Source organism: Ambystoma mexicanum, chromosome 1q (assembly GCF_040938575.1).
Source record: "Ambystoma mexicanum isolate Mex_15411 chromosome 1q, UKY_AmexF1_1, whole genome shotgun sequence".
NCBI lineage: Eukaryota > Metazoa > Chordata > Amphibia > Caudata > Ambystomatidae > Ambystoma > Ambystoma mexicanum.
The window spans coordinates 323,331,354-323,353,947 of record NC_090922.1 but is presented as its reverse complement, the minus strand read 5'-3'; the positions used below and the strand labels follow the sequence as shown (position 1 = coordinate 323,353,947).

The window sequence follows — 22,594 nt, the reverse complement described above, 5'->3', positions numbered from 1 at the left end:
TCCCACCCTTATCCTGATAACTTGTCCAACTGTCAGAATTCTCTGTGCATTTTGTCATTAATCTCCAAGCATCAGCACTACTTTTCTCTACCTTTCTGTCTTGCATAGATCATATGTCATTAGTGACATTTTTATTAAATAAAGTAATTTTCCTTAAAGAAAAAGTGGTACACTGCATGAAGGTTTACATCTGCAGCCTAAATTAGAGAATTCACTGGTGGCGTTCCTCTTTTCTTAGTCCTTAAATCTAGTTTAAAGTAAAACTGTTCTTTTCCCAAACTGATTTCACCCTTTATTTTACTCAAAGCACACCTTTTTCGATCTTGCATAACTCGGTCCATTTACCAGATAGAGACTTACTTTCACTTCCATTCTGTGCCTGTGATATCTACCTATCCCCCAACATAGAAACCACACTCCAGATCAGTGTATTTCACACGTTTTTATTAAAAACTGTTTGGGTAATTTTAGGCGGGAATTGCAAAAGTGTACATTTTAAACATGTTATTTGACTGCAATCTCTTTTTAAACTTTCCACTCATTTCTGAAATGTATGCTTTTGGTAATCCATTCTTTGTGATTGTTAGTATCATGCATTGTTGCTTTAGTAAGGAATCGTATTTTCTTCAAGGTTTTTAACACACATTCATTATTGATTTATCTATTTCCGAGTGTCATTTCACCACATTGCAAGGGGTTAAAAATACGTTTTCTCTCTTATTTGGGAAGGGAAGGGCAGATTTAGATTATGTTTTCATTTTCTTATTACCGAGTACCTGCTGCCTCTTTGTATCCACTCAGAATTGTTTATTGGTGGGTTGATGGAACATTGCAGAGGGAAATTCTAACGTGGGTGCTATCTGTCCTAAATCAAAAGTGTTCCTATTCTGCTGTGCTGTGTATACGCTCCACTAAAAAGTCAAACCCAGTGCATTGCTCACATTCTCATTGTAACTATCACCCCTTTGGTGACTGCTGCCCCATATTAAAAAGTGTGTGATTTCTTTTGAATTTTAAATAAATAAATATTGTATTTGACCAATCAGCCTGGTTCATGGGGTATTTGAAAAGGGGATGTGATATGAGTGGTGTATCATCCCAAAATGTAATTCACATATTAAGGAGAAAAGTACTTCAGTTAGGCACTACATGCTAGGCCGAGACCAAGGTGTGCGTGTCGCCTGATTGAAATCCTTAACACTCCTTGGCTCGCCACCATGCCTCCCAATCCGTCACCCTGGCTAGGCACCATGGCTGCTATTGTGGATGGCACAACCGGCAGGGCCAGTGAAAGACACCAAACAAAGATATTCTTTGGAAGGCAATAGGCCGCATTTATTACATATTTCTAACACAGAAATGCGATAAAGCCATACAAGCATGACATCAAAAACACTGTTACGTCATTAATTCCATAATTAGCGTGGGGGGAGTGGAAATATGTGACCCCATTTACCAACCAGACCCCCCTGTCCTGTTTCCCCTTCACAGAGTGGTGAGGACCCATCAATGAGCGACTGGCATGACACCTCACTGTTCCACGCCAAACCTTGAATCATCACATAAATCAGCAAACAACTCCCTTCCAGTGACCCACATTGTTGAGCCCATAACTCAATTCAATGCAATGTGCCCCAACCTCCCACCACAGGGCCACCGGCCTACCAATCAGGGGCACTCCCCCCTTATTGCACAGTATTCGTGCTTGTCCATCTCAACACTCTGTGGTCTAGCGCCATGACCCCATTGCATCTGCTCAATCAATAGACATATGTACCCCATCCGCTCCTTGGTCATTAGACAGACATTTTGCCTGTGGCAGCAGCTGGCAGAGACCTACGAATTGTCTCAGAAATACTTTGAGCTTTCCCCTCACCCATGCACTGTATTTTTCACCCACATCATATGGACCTTAGACTGTCCGTACATACATAAGCCTTACACGTATTTCTGACCACTTCGGTACTCCCCCGATGCTGGAACACAACAATCCAAAGCCACCTCTGCTTCCCTGATGCTACAACACAAAACTCTGTGCCGCCTCTGCAGTCAAATTGGAGAACTGTGCTACCTCAGTAGTTGTCCGGTCTCCGGTGGGGGCATAAGAGAGGGATTGCATTTCACGCTCCCCCTCTTTATACCCCGGCAGAGACCCCTTGGCTATATGCTTCTGGCACTGAGCAGTGGCACCCAGATGATCCAACTGTCACTAGGGTCTGAAATATCCTCTTCCTCACAGGAGGACTCTGTCTCTCCGCCCTCCCCTTCCTCCTCACCTTTAAGTTTCCACTTGGGTTCTGGTTTCTTTCTTCCTTTAATCTCGGGTCTCTCCTTTTTTTAATGTAGATATGGACGTCCACGGAAGGACGCCACAGTGTCACCGTATAGGTGGGCTGTGGGCGATCCTCCGTGGTCGCCAGATATGGGGAAAAAGCCAGCGGCACAAAAAACCCCAAATGCTTCCAATGCAGGAGAAGTGTAGTCAAGACACACGGCAGACTGATGGCAACAAGAACGTATAGAAAAAGCAATCCTTGGGCAGGCAAAGGTTCCGGTACACAGGTAGGCAAGAGTTCACAAGAATGTGGAGCAGAAGCAATACAAAGGCAGGCAGGGAGGTCTGGTACACAGGTAAGCTGAAAAAAATCACGGTGCAGAGCAGAGGCAATCCGAAGACAGGCAGTGAGGTTCGGCACACAGTTCAGTCAAAAGGAAAGCAGGGAAGGAGAAAAACTAGCAAAGAAGAATGAAACATGCCGGAAAGGCAAGGGGAGGAAGAGCGGGAAGAAAGGAGCAGACGAAGAACAAAAAAGAGGAGTAAAAGAGAAAGGAAGAAAAAGCAGAAGAACAGACGGGACCGCAAAAGGGACACAGAAGCGTGAGCAACAACAGGAGGATCCAAAGTATGTTGCAACGTGTCCGTGAACTGGTAGTGTTGGGATTTCACTACTGGAGACGGACGCGAGGCAGAAAAACAACTAGACCTGCCCGCAACGTAGAAGGGAACGTGATGGAACGGTCCATGGCGGACCTTTCTTCCAGTGGTTCCAAACACGCCATCTCCCCCAGGGCATGACAGTATGCCCTCTCATGAGATGCACCCCACCAGGTTTGCCTGGATTAGACCAGTGAAACTTGTGCAACAAAAGAGGGGCCTTTATATGGGATTTGGGTTCCCAGGAGTTCTCCGCCCAGGGATAGCCTTTCCAGTGTACAAGGTATTCTAACATCCCCCTGCGGTACCTAGAGTCACATATCTGAGCGACTTTGTATTCTTCATGAGTAGAAGTCGAGGGTAAAGAGGTCTTCTTAGAGGTGCATGCCCATTGGTCAGCCTGGAAGGGTTTTAGCTGGGAAGTATGAAATACTGGATGGACTATTCGAAGACCCCTTGGTAACAGAAGACGAAAAGCCACAGGGTTTATCTTATGGGTGATTTTGTATGGAACTATGTATTTTGGGGGCGGTTTGGAAGGGCGTATCCATCGGGGTAAGTACTTCATTGAAAGCATAACTTGAGATCCCACATCCCACTTTGGGGCTGGCCTACGGTGTTTGTCGGCCTGGATCTTATTACGATCCCGAGCCTGCTGGAGACTCTGTTTGGCTTTATTGTGGGCCTCATGAATGAGCGATAGTGAAGAATCGATGGAGGGGATATTAGAGGAGATGCCAGCTAAAGGTAGGACCAATCGTGGATGGTAACCAAAGGTACAGTAGAATGGACTCATCCCAAGAGCGGAGTGGATCGAGTTGTTATATGAGAATTCAGCCGTGGGAAGCAGCCTGACCCAATTATCCTGTTGCAAGTTAATGAAGCAACAAAGGTACTGTTATAATGTGCCATTAAGTCGTTTGGTCTGCCCATTGGATTGGTGGTAGAAGCCTGATGTCAATGCCCTCTCTATCCCCAACCTGTCGCAGAAAGTTTCCCAAAATTTTGATGTGTACTGGCTACCACGGTCTGAGATAATCTTGGTAGGAATACCAGGTAGACGGAACACATCCTTTAGCAAGACCTCTGCCATCTCAGTAGCTGAAGGAATACCGGGCAAGGGTGAAAAATGAGCCAGTTTCGAGAATAAATCCACTACTACCATTATGCAAGTACATCCCTGGGATCTGGGTAATTCGACAATAAAATCAGTCGAGATGGTACTCCAAGGACCCTGAGGTACCGCACAAGGCTCCAATAACCCTGAAGGTTTTTGAGTAGGTACTTTGTTGCAGAGAAAAAACGGTACAAGACTGTACATATTGGTTAGTGTCCTCTTTCATTCCTGGCCAGTAGAAATGTCTTTGGAGGTAGTCCAGGGTACCCTTGCTGCCTCGATGTCCTGCAATCTTGGAATCATGGCACCAAGTCAATGCGGTCTTCTTTAGGGATTGCGTGGGTAGATACAATTTACCTTTTACAAGGTAAAGTCCGTCCTTAATGTCGTAACAGGTGTCCTTGTGATGTCGTTCTGTCTCAAAGAATCCTCCAGATGCTTCTCTTACTTGCTGAAGGAAGGTGGAGAGTACCCCTATCCTCTTGGTCAGCTGGAATATCAATTCTTTGGCGAGTTCCGCCTCGGAGAAGTAATCACTGCGTCGGGAAAGGGCATCTGCTACCAAGTTATGTTCCCCGGGGATGTAGGTGATGTTGAAATTGAATTGTGCAAAAAAATGTGCCCATCTCACCTGCTGGGTATTGTAACACTCAATCTGCCTTAAGACCGGCAGATTCTTATGATCGGTCCAAATCGTAAAGGGGTGTTCACCTCCCTGAAGCAAATGTCGCCATTCTAGACAAGCCAATTTCATAGCCAACAGTTCACGTTCGATGACCGAATAGTTCTTTTGGCTGGTATTGAGTGTCTTGGAAAAATAGGAAATGGGATGTTCCTTGTCTTGATGCACCTGCAATAAAACTGCTCCTATGGCCGCTGCGGATGCATCTGTTTCCAAAATGAAGGGAAGATGTTGATCCAGTTGATGCAGAATAGGCGCAGAACAAAAGGAATGTTTGAGCTTGCGAAAGCTGTCTTTGGCTTTCTGGGACCAACAGAATGGCACAGAGGATTTCTTAAGGAGGGTAGTAATGGGTAAGACCTTCTGAGAAAAATTTGGAATGAACTTTCGATAAAATTTCGCAAGTCCCAGGAATCTTTGGACTTCCTTCACAGACTTAGGTGAGGGCCAATTCACAATGGAGACGACCTTCTGTGGATCCATGGATATGCCCTTATTGAATAGAACAAATCCCAAGTATGAAATGGATGTGGCGGAGAAAACACACTTGTTAAGTTTTACAGAGAGATGGTTGTCTAGCAGTCTCTGAAATACTTCTCTCACGTGCCCTTCATGTTCTTCTTGAGTGTAAAAAAACACCAAGATGTCATCGAGGTAAACAATAGTTGTTTGACCCAATATGTCCGAGAAGAGACGATCCATAAAACGCTGGAATATCGAGGGGGCATTGACTAGGCCAAAAGGCATCACTTGATATTCGTAAAGTCCGAAAGGGGTGCGAAAGGCCATTTTCCACTCATCCCCAGTCTGGACTCGGAGTAGGTAATAAGCATTCCGCAAGTCGAGTTTTGTGAATACAGTACACCCCTGGACGGTTTGTAATATGTCAGTTATGAGTGGCATGGGATATCGATCTCTGATTGTCACCTTGTTTAGGCCCCTGTAATCAATACAAGGTCGTAGTTCATGAGAACCTTTTTTGGGAATGAAGAATAGCAAAGCCCCAGCTGGTGATATTGAGGGACGAATCAATTCATTGGCAAGGTTGTTATCCAAGTACTCCCTGAGATATCGCTTCTCTTCCAATGATAGAGGAAACATGTGACAAAAGGGTACCAGACCTCCTGGAGTAAGCTCAATACAGCAATCTTCAGGTCTGTGAGGTGGTAACTCCAAGGGTATCTTCTCCGCGACCACTTCAGTCTAATCCTTTAGATGGTTAGGCAAGCAATGAACGATCTTAGACTCCGAGCTGCACACAGTCTTAACGGTCTCAAATTTGGGTTCAGGTAGACATTCTGCCTTACAAAAAGAAGAATGGAAGCTTAAGAGGTTCTTGGTCCAGTTTATTGAAGGGTTGTGTTTGCGTAATCATCTACGCCCAGGATGAGAGGAAAATGTGCAGCTTGATTAATGTCAAAAATGATACATTGCGAATGTTGTTGGATAGACATGGTGAGTTCCTCTGTGGTATGTGTGATCAGTCCTGCACTTAAGGGTTCACCATCCACGCCCTCTACCTCCTGGTCTTCCTTTGTGGCTATCCGGTTTAAACCCTTCTGTTCAGCCCACTGGATATCAATGAAAGTCCCTGCTGCCCAGCAATCAAGCAGGGCCTGGGACTGGATCTCGGAACTTCCTAGATGTAAGGTCAGCACAATGACCATGAGGCGAGAATCTTCTGCCCTGTCAGAGGACGTGACAGAGAGGGTGGCAAAGGGACTTACAATGGCCCCTCGGAAGTGCATCCCAACACTTACCGAGGGCGCTCGTTTCCCGAGCGTCTAGGAGGAACATCCGGACAATCTCTTAGTAGATGGGTAGAGGCTCCACAATACCTGCACAGACTCCCATCTCTGCGCCTCTTACGTTCTTCAGGAGTAAGAGGGGCACGAGTGGTACCAATTTGCATAGGTTCCTCTCTGGGTTGGCGTGAGGTGGATGAAGAAACAGGAGGAAGGGTTTCAAGGAAAGGAGACCCATAGATCTTGGTTTTCTTTCTTTCAGCACGACGTTCTGCCAAAAGGAAGTCAATGCGTAGGGTGGCGGTAATAAATTCTGCAAAAGTGGGAGGTTGGGCTATTCGAGCCAGTTCTTCTTTAAGATCTTCTCTCAGACCTCTCCGAAAAATGGCGTATTGGGCTTGCTCCTGCCATCCAGCTTCAGCCGCCACCTGTTTGAAGGAAGTAATGTAAGATAACAAGTCTGAATTTCCTTGTTTGAGGTCCAGAAGATCTTCAGAGGCCAAAAATGTGCTTTCGGTACGTAAGAAAGTCTGTTGCATCAAGTTTTTAAAGGCGCTGTAATCCTGGAGTACTGGATCGGATTGGTTCACTAATGGGGTAGCCCATGCCAGAGCTTTAACGGTCATGTGTGTGATCATGAACCCCACTTTGGCATGATCTGAGGAGAAAGTATGAGCACGAAACGAAAAATGTAAGTTACAAACATCTAGAAACTCTTTTATCCTTTTAGGTGAACCATCGAATTTACCAGAAGCCAAAGGTAGCAGGGGCAAATCAGTGAAAGGCCGATGTCTCTCAGTCAATTGTTGCTGCAGGGTAGCGTTAGCACTCTTGAGGTTCTGAACTTCCAGATTAAGATTCTGGACTGCAGCTACTAGTTCCTGTACTTGTTGTGGAGTAGCCATGTTGGTTTCCTGGCGTTGCAAACTGTCACTAGGGTCTGAAATATCCTCTTCCTCAAAGGAGGACTCCGTCTCTCCTCCCTCCCCTTCCTCCTCACCTTTAAGTTTCCACTTGGGTTCTGGTTTCTTTCTTCCTTTAATCTCGTTTCTCTCCTTTTTTTTATGTAGATATGGACATCCACGGAAGGACGCCACAGTGTCACCGTATAGGTGGGCTGTGGGCGATCCTCCGTGGTCGCCAGATATGGGGAAAAAGCCAGCGCCACAAAAAACCCCAAATGCTTCCAATTTAGGAGAAGTGTAGTCAAGACACACGGCAGACTGATGGCAACAAGAACGTAGAGGATAAGCAATCCTCGGGCAGGCAAAGGTTCCGGTACACACGTAGGCAAGAGTTCACAAAAACGTGGAGCAGAAGCAATTCAAAGGCAGACAGGCAGGTCCGGTACACAGGTAAGCTGAAAAAACACCAGGGCGCAGAGCAGAGGCAATCCGAAGACAGGCAGGGAGGTCTGGCACACAGTTCAGCCAAAAGGTAAGCAGGGAAGGAGAACAACTAGCAAAGAAGAACGAAACGGGGCCGGAAAGGTAATGGGAGGAAGAGCGGGAAGAAAGGAGCAGACCAAGAACAAAAAAGAGGAGTAAAAGAGAAAGGCATTAAAAGCAGAAGAACGGACGGGACCACAAAAGGGACACAGAAGCGTGAGCAACAACAGGAGGATCCAAAGTACATTGCAACGCATCCGCAAACCGGATGTGGAGGGATTTCACTACCGGAGACGGACGCGAGGCAGAAAAACAACTAGACCTGCCCGCAACATAGAAGGGAACGTGATGGAACGGTCCATCGCGGACCTTTCTTCCAGTGGTACAAAACACGCCATCTCCCCCAGGGCGTGAGACCACCCCACTTCCTGCTGTCGCCCACTGCTTGGTACAGCACCAACCCTCCCAATTTGCCACCCTGGCTAGGCTCCATGGTTGCTATTATTCTATCTCTCTGGCATCAGTAGTCAACTTCGTTGTTATGTGTTTATTCTTTTTAGATTTAGAGATTTGACTCTTTTTACCTCAGGACTTCATTTGTGTTGCCTCCAATGGAGAGCATTTTAATATAACCCCTATTTTTTATTGCAGCAACATTTTTCATACACTTCGATTTTCTTTTTGCTGTGATACTGTTCTCATTATTCCCCTTCAGCTTTTGGGTCACAATTTTCTTATTGGATAGAGCCTCTTAAACAGGTGACTGGCACTCATCCATTACCCGCTCTGCATCTTCTGCAGTTAATTCAATGCCAAGATCCTCTCTGATGGCCAGGTTATCACATGCGGTGAGATGTTGGAAACTGGTCTCTCTGTAATTTTAGGTGATCCTTCATCTGTAAAAGATGGGTCATAAGCCAAACTTGAAGGCTCGAAAGTGACTGATGCATTACTATTCTTCGAGATGTATATATTAGTCACATGGATAACTTGGACCATGGATTTTGCCCTTTATCATTAATCTTTCTGTTCTAATGGCTTTATGTGGTGGGAGATGATCTAAACGTCTATTTATGTATTCATTTATTTTGTGTTTCAGTACAAATTTGAACTTTTCACACATTCTCACAATGCAAAATCAACAATTCCATACAATATTTCACACACATTATTTTCCACAGAAATTCCCCACATAACTAAAATTCATCACATCAAACAAGAAAATCTTTAAATCCATGGTTACAACTCTAAATAACCTTTAAAATCCAATACATAGCATTCTATAGTGGCCTTTAAAACTCTGATAAAACTGACTTTTAAGAACTCTAAAAACCTTATGGGCAGTGACATGTCATTAGTGTTTAAAATTCCAATCCACAAGTCATCCTCTGTTGTTATATTAATCAATTGAATAATGTAGCCCCTTAGGATGCACAAAGCCGGGAATTGCAAACATAGATGTTTTAAAGTCTCTACTTCTTGGGTGTAGTGCTGACAGAGTCTCTGTTGCCTGGGCACATCTGTCCGCCTGCCCAGAACTTCCATAGTTGGCAATAAGTTTAACTTTAGTCTCAGCATTTGCGTCCTAAAGAGCCTAGACGGTTGCTTCCTCAAATATGGAGCAGCAGTGTGGTAGTTCTTTGTCATCCACACAAAATGATTGTCAAAACATGGATAATTCATCAACTCCTCTTTCAGATGAATCCACACATATCTAAAAAGTTTCTGTTTCACTCTGTGTGGGGTCCTAATAAGGTCTTGTGTTGAGGCCTCTATTTTCGCCAGAATTTGCACACAATCAGCCCCCCAGTCCATCAAACCCTTACAGGAACCTTTGTGCTAAGCATCATTAAAACTCATAAAAAGGGAGACAGCAGTTTGGGACAAAATACTTGACAAAATGTGCAGCTTACCCAGTTGATTAATGTCTCGATAGGGAGCTGCCCTAGTTCATAAAGTATCCCCACCAGTGGCATTGAGGCCGGTAGTCGCAGGACCCTTCTCCAGAATTGTGTTTCCGATTTTGACCAGGAGATTACTTCATCCCTGGTTTGGGCTCCAGATTTGCTGCTTGAACAGTTTCAATGCCGACAGCAGTGGCAATCTGCCAAATTTGTAGAAGATGGCTTTTCGCTGCCATGAACATTGTCTTGAGGTCAATTGCCCGATCTATTCCACCATTTTTATCACATACAAATGACCCCAAGTACTTGTATTTATTGACCACCTCCAACAGACAACCCCTCAAATTCCATGAAAAGTTTCTCCATTTGGACACCCCCCGGTTCAACACCAATACTTTTGAATTTTCTGTGTTTATTGAGAGGTCCAAATTGCCCAAGAAATCCTCCACCGCATGGAGAGCTCTCTGTAGACCAATTGGAGTCATGTCGCAGATGAGAGTGCTATACTTTGACCTCCCCTTACCTCGGAGGATTGGTCCTTACTAGGGTCCATCAAGCTATTATACCCTTAATGTAGAAACAAAAGAGGAAAGGCGCCAGGACGCAACACTGGTGCAAACCCCTATTTGTTTCTATCCAGCACATGTAGGATCCGTGGGCATCTAATCTCACTTTAATCTTTGTGTCCAAATGGAGAGCCTCCAAAATCCCCATCAGTGGAAGCGGGCATCCATTGTCGTATTACTTCTTCCATAAATCTGCCCTATTAACATGGTTGAAGGCCTTGCTAATATCCAGAAAATCCAGGTATACTGGATTCCCTTGAGCCTTTGCCTGGCCAGAAAGCAATGCCCTCCTGAAACCCGTCTGGAAAGGGTCCAGGCGATTGGCGTTACTTGCACAACTTTGCAATTCCTTTAAAATAATGTTGCCAAAAGTCCAACAATCATATTGGTCTGTAGAACAATTGTAATGACCTGTCCCATCTTAAAAATCAGGACCATGAGTGCTGCAGACCACGTTTCAGCAAAATAATCTCAAACAGACAGGCCTGGGAGCATTCGATTCCTTGCTCACTTTTATCAAGTGAGCAATATCATTGAGATTCCAGAACAGAGTCCCCTTCCAACAGGATTGTGGCAGCACAGTGTCCTGTTTTAACCCAGGCTTTATACAGAGATTAGTAAAATGCTTTACCCAGACCACCTCTGATATTGCCTGGATTTGCAAAGACTGGTCCCTCCCTTGTGGCTTTATTAATTGCCAAAAACTACCAGTATTATTACCCAGCATACAAGACATTTTTTCAGCATTGTTCATACTCATTCGAGATTTGCGACCCTTTGACCAATTCCTGTATCTCTGCTTTGCCATGCGAATGTCATCAAAACATCCACAGAGAGTCTTCTTCCGCATCCTGGGTGTCAAATCCGTGCGTACCCCCCACCATCATCGCCCTCTTGGCCAAGGTTCTTTCCATCGTGAGACCACCTAATATTGATGTTATACAAGAGGAGAACCCTTCTAGGGTGCAAAGAGGACCTATCCCGTCAGCGAATAACCCCCCGATCTCATTGTGAAAAGCCCTTGCAATCTTTGGGGACCATTTAACTACATGGTTCCTTGGGTTTATCTCCACCCTAAGGGGAGTATTCTTCACTTGATTTTTCAGGGGGCAAAGCAATTTCACAAACCATCAGTGAGTGGTCGCTTAACTGTAGTTTTTCGACTTAGAGGCGGCCATCCTTCTGAAAGAGGTCAGCTGACACAAAAACATAATCTAAGGTAGACTTCCAAAGGCCACTATACCCTGTAAAGCTCGGCGATATGTCCCCCTGAAATTGACCATTACGCAATGAGCGGTCCCATTCCGCTAAGTCCTAACAAACCCTTTTACCCCTCGTGCTTCCCTAGATGTTTTAACTTGTTTGGTGCCAGATACCAAGAGTCATCCAGGCATTCTGCATTAAACTCACCTAGAATAATTAATGAGGCTCCTTCTTCAGGCGATTCCCCCAGGAAAGTAAAAGAGAGGGCAGCAGGGGCTTCCTCCAACTGCTTTTTTTGGGATTCAAACAAACATTTACAAGGCATTTACCTGGCACCTGCCATTCCAACAAGGATACCAACATATCCCTCCTAACAGAGTCAATTTTATGGATAGCCAAACCCTGGTTCTGCTTTATTGCAGTCAGAATGCCACCATAAGGCCTCCCCCTTTATACCTCACAATGCTTCAGAATGCACTACATCAAAACCTTCTATAATTGGTATATCCAGCAGCAAGGTTTCCTGTAGGCAAATTATGTCAAATGATATGAAATAATAATGATTATTCTTTATGTTTTTGAAGCCTCTAAAATTCCAGGAGGCCACTTCCCAGTTTGACAATCAGGAATTGTAATTTGTCCTTGCTCCTCCTCAACCCTCAGCTCTTGGATTTGTTTTCAACCATTATTTACATAATTTTGTGGGGCCTTTTGACTATACCCCAGTAGGTTGCTCACTTGTCAGGCAACGTACGACCCACCATCTTTGCCTTCCGTTCCCTGTTGACTCAGGAATAACGTAGAAATTATTAAGGTCCCTACATCAACCACTTCCAATCCCAGTGATAGGAAGCACTCATTTTTGGTCAAATAGCATTTATTATAATGTATGACCTTAAATAAGGTTTTACTATATATTGGCAATCTTCGTGAAGGAATTCGACAATACTAATGTCACTTGTGGTTATCAACCTCAAGCTAGGGATTTCATACATCAGAGACAAGATATTACGACCCAGGCGGTAAGGGGTTTACGGCAGCGTAAACAGCGCCGACCCTTACCGCCTGATTCCGAGGTCCCTTAGCGCCATGGAGGATTTAACACCTGCTTTTAGCAGGTGTTAAAATCCATGGCGCTAAGGGACCTTGTTGTTAATTACGCCACCGTAATTTACGGTGGCGTAATTAACGCCTTCCCCACTCCCATTATGCCCTATGGGGCAAAAATGGGAATGGGGAAGGGTAAATGGGGATTGGGGACTTACCGCCCCGCCAACCTCGGAATGGGGCGGTAAGTCCACCAACCACCATGGCGTAAACGTAGTTTACGCCATGGTGGTAAAGGTACGACCCAGGCGGTAACTTACCGCCTGGGTCGTAATGAGGCCCAATGCCTATTCCGTGGATACCTGTTAGAGCTCTCAAAAAGCCAGCTCAAATAGACACAAATCTTTTCCTCCTGAACTTGCCTCTATTGAGGGAGTCCATAGGGTACTCTTAAAAGTGTATTGGGTCTACAGCCCTTGATATTAGGATTAAAGGAAAGGGCAGTTTCCACCAGCAATTGCTTGCTTTTTGGAATACCCAAACTCTGTTCTTCTACTGTACGAGACAGAGGCACAGGTATTTCACAGAGAACATCCCGACTCTCCTGAGCCCAAGCATGATGATCCACTAGGACTGGTCTTGAAAATATTGCAAACAGCTTTTCCTTTTCTTCCACCACCCGTGCCAACATCTTATCCTCTACAACCTCCACTAGCTTAAGCTGTGACGGACCCGACAGTGGTGTCGGGACAGAGTCCCTTAAAACACAAACTTCGCCTCCCCCTTGCCTAATTATTTGGGATGTTTTTACCAAGGTAACCTGATCCTCTTCACTCCCTCCCTTATCTCGAGTCCCCTCTTTATCGGGTAAACTGAAATGTAGCTTAAATCAAAGCATGGACTGTCCTCCGATGGCTTGGTAGCATGTGGGCCATTGTCGTGTGCTCCTCTGCCCAACCTGTGCAATTGATCCCTCACAAGCTACTTGGATCCCTTAGCTTTTCTTGCACTTACAGAAGTCTCTTTTCTTTTGCTCAAAATCTGCCCCTTACTGCTGCCATTTGCTTGTTAGCCTCTACTCTTAATTTAGCCAAGAATGTACGGGATCCCCTGTTGTTTTGTTTAGGTGGTAACTTACATTTCTTTTTCTTTTTCTTTTGTGGCACCAACTTTTCTTTAATCGGGGGACCTGTGGCTGACTGCTCTGATTCCTTAGGGCTGCTACATACAATTATGTTAGCCAAATCAGGGTCCATCCCGGTAATGGAAACTGGCGGGAGCTGTTCATCTATCGTAATCTCCATTTGCTGACGCTGATCAGTTGTCACCCCAGGGGGCTTGGCTAACTCCATCACCACCTCCTTATCTATCAGCAAGCCTCCCCGGGGCTCAGCCTCCACATCAGCTATTTCCTTTTTAGAGAGCATTGTATTTTGGTTGGTAGTAACAATTATGTACCCCTCCAAGAATGGACCTTCCCAACCAATTCCCTCAAAATCTGGAATCAAGAAGCTGGGTAAGAATTGGAAAGGACAACTCGTCAACCACTGTTGGTGAATCCCCGCCAGTCCCAGCCTGGCCCATCACCTTTGGAGCCTGTTCCTCAGGGAAGGACTGAACCCCAGCACTCCCACCCAGGTTCACCCTTGTTTGGTCGTTATTTGGAACCGACTCTTATCCATTTTGATATGTCAAAGGGGTCATTTGGTAGGGAGAAAAGCAACATCCATTTTTTAATAACTTTCTTTCTATTGGTTGGTGCAACATTATTTCCGTAAGGCCCAAGTCTCGAGTGGGGGATTCTGGGAAGGACCATTGGTTGGTCTTGAAGTCCAAAGACAACCTCACATGTTTCCCCAACTCATGGGAAATAGCTTGCGCCAAAATAGACACATCAGAAGCCAGTCCCCCCCCTGCATCATATCACCTCTCACCATACTTCCTATATTTCCTTCAATGTTAGTCAAAGCTTGGTTAATGTTACCTATAACCGCCAATACGGGGTCCGCCTGCTTAGTTAATAGGAGTGCCACAGACTTGTGATCTTCGGTTGCCATGTTCAAGCCTGTATTTGAAACTTTGTTTGCTTTTTCCCTCTCATCCAGAAGGGTCCCTGTCATGCCCAACTGGGGTGGGGGGTCATTAGTCTTTTCCAGGTTTGATCCCTGTCCCCTTTACTGGATTTTCATGGTATTATTGTTATTTTATAAGGTTGAAGCAGGCTCTGCAGTCAAACCCATGCTTCTCAACATTACCCCGATTCGAAACATAGGCACAATGTATTACCGTAGACTTCAAAATGCTTATACTTTTAACACAATAGCCGCTCTGAATCAACAGCACTTGAGGGTTAGTAGACCAGGGTTCAAATGCCCGAAAGGCCCACAAGGAAGGGTAGTATAAGTTTGGAACTACAGTTTGGGATTCCGTTAAATTAATGCAGCTTCGTCTCCTCCCCTCTTCTCCTTTATTACCAATAGCCAGGGTTCAGAAAACACAACCTATTGAAAATACACTGCACAGTTCTGTGTTAAACACAGTCCCTTAATAGGGTATAATAACTTTCAATGTCACGAAAACAGGTCCGCACCCTCTCAAGCTGCCCATCTCTACTCTTGCTGTTCCTGTATAAATAACAGTTACCAGATTATGACTTGCAGGCAAGTGGCTGAGGAAACAATCTGTACCCGTGGAAGTTCAGCAGCCTCAGCACACCATTACTGCTGTAATCACTTTGCAAATTAGCACTTACAGAGTTTTCTGTTACAGACAAGCAGCCGCACAAACACTCCGCCCCAAACACTCAGCAGTCTCGGCGCCCACCTAAAGTTAATTCTTCCTGTGCGAGTGATTGCGTATGGCTTATCTGTTGTGGAGATACTCACAGAATGCAGCAATTGTTTGTCAATATCCCGGGGAACCTCCAGCTACTCAGGGATGCCAGCGACCACAGCAACCACTTTTTTCCCACTTTCGTCTGTGCCACGCTCCGCGCTGGTGTGGGATCTTTATAGGTAAGCTGCAGAGTCCTGTCTATTAGCTCCTCCTTTGGTCAGTAGCAATGGAAGAAATACTGCACAGCTCAGCCTCCCAGGCCACAGCAACCACTTTTGTCCGCACCAGAGTGGGATCTTCATAGGTAAGCTGCAGAGTTCAGCCTAGTAGCTCCTCGTTTGGTCAGTAGCAATGGAAAAATACTGCACAGCTCAGCCTCCAACACCACAGCAACCACTTTTGATCCACTTTTGTCCACTCAGTGCCCCTCGCTGGAGTGGGATCTTCATAGGTAAACTGCAGAGTCCAGTGTAGTAGCTCCTCCTTTGGTCAGTAGCAATGAAAAATATACTGCACAGCTCAGCAGCCAACCACTTTTGATCAACTTTCATGAGTGAAGAGACGGTGGACCAGTCTAAAGAAGGCTGGCAACCAACTTCTGCTGCTGTTCTTGTAGCTTATCTGGCAAGAGATTAGAAGTCCTTTGTTGGTACAGAATTGCTGCAGAATGAAGTCACCCCGTTCTATTTGAAGGAAGTGCTCTGGGTGGGGGGAACTGATCTAGCTGGGACGTCTGCTCTGGTGGACTTGAGACAAAGACTGTGGAACAGACTGTGGAAGATGGTGGGCAGACAAGACCTGTACGCTGCCAGTATATTGCTGGTGGCAATCTGTGGGGGGAGCCGTGAGGTGGCGCGCTGCATTACACTCCACTGGGAACTGAAAGGGGTCCTCAATCTGGGGGACCTGTACCAGGAGGGGACACAATTGAGCTTCCCTGAACTGATGTAGCCCCACGATATATCAGGGGGACAGTTCCTGACACACCATAGGGTGATCAGATTCATAACAAACAGGTGGCCAGGCATAAAGGAGGGATTTGCAGGGGGCGCCACGTTGGACTCCCTCTATGACTTAGCAAAGGGGGCCATGTAGTGTCTGGACTCTATGATCTGACCCTAGACTTGCTAGGCAAACCAGAACTCAAAGTAAGGGCCAAGTGGTAGAAGAAAGTAGGCCGTGTCTTTGAAGAGGGAGAGTGTGCCAGGGTGATGGTGTATGCAGGTAAGGTCTCTAGGAACACCAGACATATAGAGCTACAGCTGTTAATCATGCATAGAGCCTACATGTCCCTGCATGCCATCTCAGAGTTCCCGGGAGAGGGAGAACAGGGCTGCCCAAGGTGTGCGAAGGGGTCAGCAGATATGCTGCACATGTTTTGGTCATGCACAGTAATCTGGAAATTTTGGCAGTAAGCTGCAAATAGAGCCTTGAAGGGTGGGATAGATATATACGTGAGGGCACTCCGGAGGCATGCCTTCTGGAGTTGTTCTCGAGACGCACGCAGAACCCTATATCACAAAGATGAAGGCTCTTATCTGCATCTTGGCTAAGCGCGGGATAGCACTGGCTTGGAAGTCTACAGATGGCCCCCACATTGAAGCGTGGTGGGGAGACCTCTGAAGATGGGCGAAAGGCAGAAACAGTGGTGTGGCACAGGGCGGAGTACAGGGGACAAAGGTAAGTTAGTGATAATGTCACAGCATGGAATGCATTGGTTCAGGCGATGTTTGCACCCTCGGATGATAAACCGATGTGAAGCCTATGTCAAGAGGACTTTGGGCATAGAGTAGGGAGGCGGTTGAGATGAAGTAGTTGGAGGAAACCATAGGCTAAGGGGGGAGGTGGGAGGGCGGGTCGGGTACAGCATGCTTATCTTTGTTACTTTGTTTTCTTTTGTTTATAAATTGGGGCTATTGTGTCTGGTTGGGCTGAGCACCAGCGGACAAGTATGAGCGGACACAGATTTGTGGGAGAATGCTAGATGCAAGAACTAGAGACTCATAGATACACGATGGGTGAGATACGAATAGTAATATGAGAATGCAAGATCTTTAAGAATACACAGTGTACAAGATGTGATCATTTGCTCTCTCTACCTCAACCATTATATTAAAAAAAGACAGTCACCAGTGGGCACGGTGGCACACAGCCATCTGTTTCATTGTGGTTTATTGTAGTGTTTTTCTGTTGTTCTTTATTAAAATAGAAATCCTTTGTTGGAGCTTCGACCCTGTGAGTGGAGGGAACATCCATTACAGATGTCTGTTTGGTGTCCTGCAAACTTTAGGGATCCACAGCCTATCCAAGAGAAGTCACCTCTGCAAACCTTCAGCATTCCAACATGCAAGGGACCCGTGACACCTGGCTGACTTCGACCGGAACAACTGTGTCCTGTCCTATCGCCCTGCACAGGTGACAATCGCCAGAAACTGCTTTCCAACATCAAGTCGTGGGCTGAGAGCAGGTCTGCACCAGAGTGAGCTGCATTCTTCAACAGGAACTTGTTGCACCAGCTTCTGTGGTCGACCAGGGATTCACTTGAACCTGCAACTCCTGGGCACGAGGTCCGAAAAAAACAGCAGGAAACACGACCTCTGACTACCCTCTGAAGGCTTCCCAGGTCCCTATAGAGACTGGAGTACGGGGTGAGGTACAGTTATAAGAAGAAATGGAGATGAGGCGCGCACTCTGATTCCCAGTCAGATTTACCTGCTAAAGCAACAGTTAGTCTTCTCCTCCAAACGTTTTCTTGACTCTATCAATCATCAGGGAGGCTATTTTCCTTTTCCTTTTCAGGTGTGTCTGGTTAATTCTCATTAAAGTCTCTAAGGATTCTGGTACATGTAGTCGCACACTTTTTCAATGCAGATGACTTATGAACCAACTCTCCTCCAAAGCACTAATCTTTCCCTTGATAGGGGGAGGGGGAAAACCATCTTTATGGCTCCCCATAGTAAGGCATGATGACCCTGGTGTTGCTGCCTCTTGAGTTACAGTTATACTTACCTGAACCCCTATCCCAACCCCTTAAACGTTTTCCTAACTTTTAAAACTTCAATAGTTTGTCTTTGCCACTGCTTGTTCATGCACGCACTCCGAAAGCTGGGAACAGTTTCATTCTCTAGCACAGACACTTACCTACCTGACTTCTGGAGCTGTTTTCCCATCCACAAGACCCTCCTCCTAACTTTTTCCCGCCTTACAAAACTACTTGTAACATAGTGTACTTTCAGGGCACAAGGCCCCAGTCATCTTGGGGTTGGACTTAATAAAGTTAGGGCTGTTACTCTTGTGGTCTGCCATTACAAATCTAACCATACCTTTCCTTTCAGTGTTGGAGGGTGGGGGTATTGTGGATTTATTGCACTCGTTACTGTGATTATATATCTGTGTTGTATTATTAGCTTGTGTCACATCTAGATAGAAGTGTGAAGATTTACATTATATCGAAACAGAACTGTAATACTAACTTTTGTCATATCTAGACAGAATTGTGAAGACTAGCTTGCATCACATCTAGACAGAATTGTAAATGTCAGCTTGGGTCACATCTAGACAGAATTGTGAATGTCAACTTGCACCACACCAAGACAGGATTGTAAAGATTAGCTTGTGTCATATCTAGACAGAATTGTGAAGATCAGCCTCTGTCACAGCTAGACAGAATTATGAAAATTGGCCTCCATCACATCTAGAGAGAATTGTAATGCTAGCTCGCGTCACATCTAACCAGAATTGTCAAGATTAGCCTCTGTCACATCTAGACAGATTTGTGACTTTCAGCTTGCGTCACACACCTAGACAGGATTGTAAAGATTAGCTTGTGTCGCATCTAGACAGAATTGTGAATGTCAGCTTGCACCACACCTAGATAGAACTGTACGGATTAGCTTGCGTCACATCTAGACAGAATTGGGAAGATTAGCCTCTGTCACATCTAGACAGAATTGTGAAAATTAGCCTCCATCACATCTAGACAGAATTGTAATGCTACCTTGCATCATATCTAGACCAAATTGTGAAGATTAGCACTGTGTCATATCTAGACAATTGTAATACTAGCTTGCGTCATATCTAGACAGAATTGTGAATATTAGCCTCCATCCATCTAGACAGAATTGTAATGCTACCTTGCATCATATCTAGACCAAATTGTGAAGATTAGCACTGTGTCATATCTAGACAATTGTAATACTAGCTTGCGTCATATCTAGACAGAATTGTGAATATTAGCCTCCATCCATCTAGACAGAATTGTGAAGATTAGCTTGCGTCACATCGAGAGAGAATTGTGAATGTCAGCTTCACCACGCCTAGATAGAACTGTACAGATTAGTTTACGCCACATCTAGACAGAATTGTGAATGTCAGCTTGCACTACACCTACAAGATTGTAAAGTATAGCTTGCGTCGCATCTAGACAGATTTGTGAAGTCAGCTTGCAACACATCTAGAACTGTAAAGATTAGCATCGCGCCACATCTAGACAGCATTGTGAGAATTAGCAGGCGTCACTTCTAAATAGTGATGCCACTAACTAACCTCACTAAACAATCTCACCCCTCTGCATACACATCTCAAACTCTAACTAAACACAACCATACCTCTAATGCACAACAAACTGCAGACACTTTACCACACTGCAACAACAGAATATACTACACATAACTTCACACAACAGCACACGGCGGCTCCCAACCGAAAAGCACACCTAAGCTCAGCGAATGGTGCAAACCGAACTGAGGCGCCAACAGCACATCAACGCTCTCTTGCATTTCTCCTGCTCAATCCTACTAACCTTCCTACCCTCTTCCCTTTACAGATCTGCCAGAGTGCCCGGGGACCACTCCGGTGGTGACAGTGCACAGTACAAATACCTTTAACATTGACATCTCAAAATCCTTTATCTGCCAACATTTTAACTGTCTGCTACTTCAAAAAGTGACTCACTCCTGATATTTCCACATAGGTAAATATTAACAGTGACAGTTCATATCCTGGACCTCAGTTTATTTCTCTCCTGCCTTACTCATGGCAACGTCCTTTTAATTTAACTTCCCATTATACCGTTGCGTATTGACGACTCCTTCCATAATACAATTTCTTTAATATCACCATGTATGCGAATAAAGTGGGTCCCTACACTCCTTTTGCCACCCAGGACCACGCAAATTCTAGGGCCGCCCCTTGGCACCACTCCCCTATGTGACAATATAGCTTTGTAGACCTGCAACGAGGGCCGTACCAGGCGTTACAGGCTTGAAAGACAGAGCTGAAGGCCTGAGCTCAGTGAGGTCTTCTGGTGAGTTCTGAGCACAGTCCAAGCTGGGCGGCTATACACCTATGAGTACAGCAAGGAAAGCTTCCGGTTGTGCAGGGTCCCTCTGGGTACTATTTGAGGGAGGTGCTGGTGGCCACAGGTAGGCGAGACAGCAGGCAGAGGAGGACCACAGTGTAGCTGCTGGCATGAGGCACGCAGTCAGCAACAAAGTCAGATTGCAGCTGCAGGGGAGCACAGCGAGAACAGGCCCAGAGGGCCACATTGCCCTGAGTACTAAGAGCAATAATGCCCCCCTACTGAGGCCATTACGAAGTGGTAGCAGACCCTTGGTACTCGTTAAACTCGGGGCGAGGGCCATTATCACCTGATAATAGCCCTCGGAATTGCTTAATTCAATACAAACAGGGGCATTAAGTTAGTAGATGGATGTATTCAGCTAAAGAAGAGAATGCCTATTATTGTTTGTTTTCTTGAGGGCTCCACGTCTATCCAGAGGTGCTGCAGAGCGTTAGTAACGGGCATTTGCATGGACCTACCCTTTCAGGCGATTCGCCAAGGCGGCCTGCGTTGTTCTCTTCTTTCATCGCATTTCTTGTACGCCTGGATAACTTGTGCATGTATACAATGGACGTTTCTGCGGGCTTTTTATATCTCTAAAGCAAGCCGGGCCCTGGGACGGCTACCGCTGAACCCAAATAGTACAATGTACGAAAGGACCAATGACCCTCTTCTGCGTTAACTGTCCTCAACGGTTATCCCAACTTTCTGAGCAAAGGGGCAACGTGAGCTTAGACTATAGACCACCAAGTGGCGTGAACCCATTTCACGATGTGCTCAAGGAAAATGCTCTCTCACGCAACACACGCGGGCACCTGACGCCTTTTGCGATGTACAAGTGTGGCGGCCAACGTAAGCAACTGAATCGATATGCGCAGAAAACACACGCAAAGTATTCGTTTTTAAAAGCTGGTCTTGCCAAAATGCACCGCGCGAGCTACATACCAACTTCATCATGTTCGCCGCGGAAGGCTCTACTCTTGACCTGTAGGCGTTGTGTAAATCCAGCAGAATCCGCATTTCTTCCTGCGTGTAATCGGTCCTGCGTGCATTTGCCGCGACCCACAGGAGCGTCAGGTACACGGGCAGCAGCACCTGCGGCCTGCCGAAGCGCCGCATCCCCGGTCCGGTCCGCTCGCTCGGCCGCACAGCAGCTCCGGAGCAGACTGCCCTGCCGCCGGCCTGCTTGTGCTCTCCGCCCGGCTGCGGAAAGGCTCTCGCCTCACAGTCCTGCGCACACACCCCGTCCTGCTGGGCTCGCCCGCCTCCAGAAACAGCCGCGTGTGCTACACCTCCTGCGGCTCGGCGCTGTTATCAAAACTTCCCATCCCTGCCCTGAACGCCGTGACGCTTCCTCCTTTTAAGTCAAAGGAAATGACTCACTGAAGATATCACTCCATTCAGCCTTTGCAAGCGTGGAGAAAAAAGACCAATATCTTTGAAATATAATGTACCAGTCCTGCTCAGTCAGTCTGACATCATGTATTGTTCTTCCACTTTGCAGTCAAAACAGTGTTGCACAGAGGAGAGAACAGAGAAAGGGTGTTCAAAAGCAGACTAATTGGATGGCATGGGAACTGACAGTGCTACTGTCATGCATTTGCTGCATTGCAAAGGTTTCAGGGCCTTCCCTCACCATTCTTTCTTTGTCAAGGTCCTCCTCCTTCACCATAGCCCTTCTGCTGTCTCCTGTGTCACAGGTGGCCTTAATAACACGCCAACTCCCAGAGATGGTTCAGGGGTTTTTTATTTTCAAATCAGCTGGGGCCTAATGGACATCCCCCTCGCTCTAACCTAGAAAGGGGCAGGCCCACTCTGGGCAAGGCGGCCC

The 22,594-nt window shown here is 46.0% G+C and overlaps 1 protein-coding gene across 3 annotated transcripts in view; it reads right to left on the bottom strand.

Moving 5' to 3' along the window:
• Positions 1–22,110, bottom strand: part of LOC138527863 (cysteine-rich venom protein pseudechetoxin-like) — a 369,308-nt gene extending 347,198 nt beyond the window's left edge. For 2 of the 3 annotated variants that reach the window (XM_069639201.1, XM_069639209.1), the window contains exon 1: positions 21,709–22,110. In XM_069639201.1, the coding sequence (XP_069495302.1) occupies positions 21,709–21,882 (174 nt within the window). In that variant the 5' untranslated portion in view covers positions 21,883–22,110. The remainder of the gene's footprint in view (positions 1–21,708) is intronic. The other variant, XM_069639192.1, reaches the window with a different exon arrangement.
• Positions 22,111–22,594: the final 484 nt, after the last annotated feature.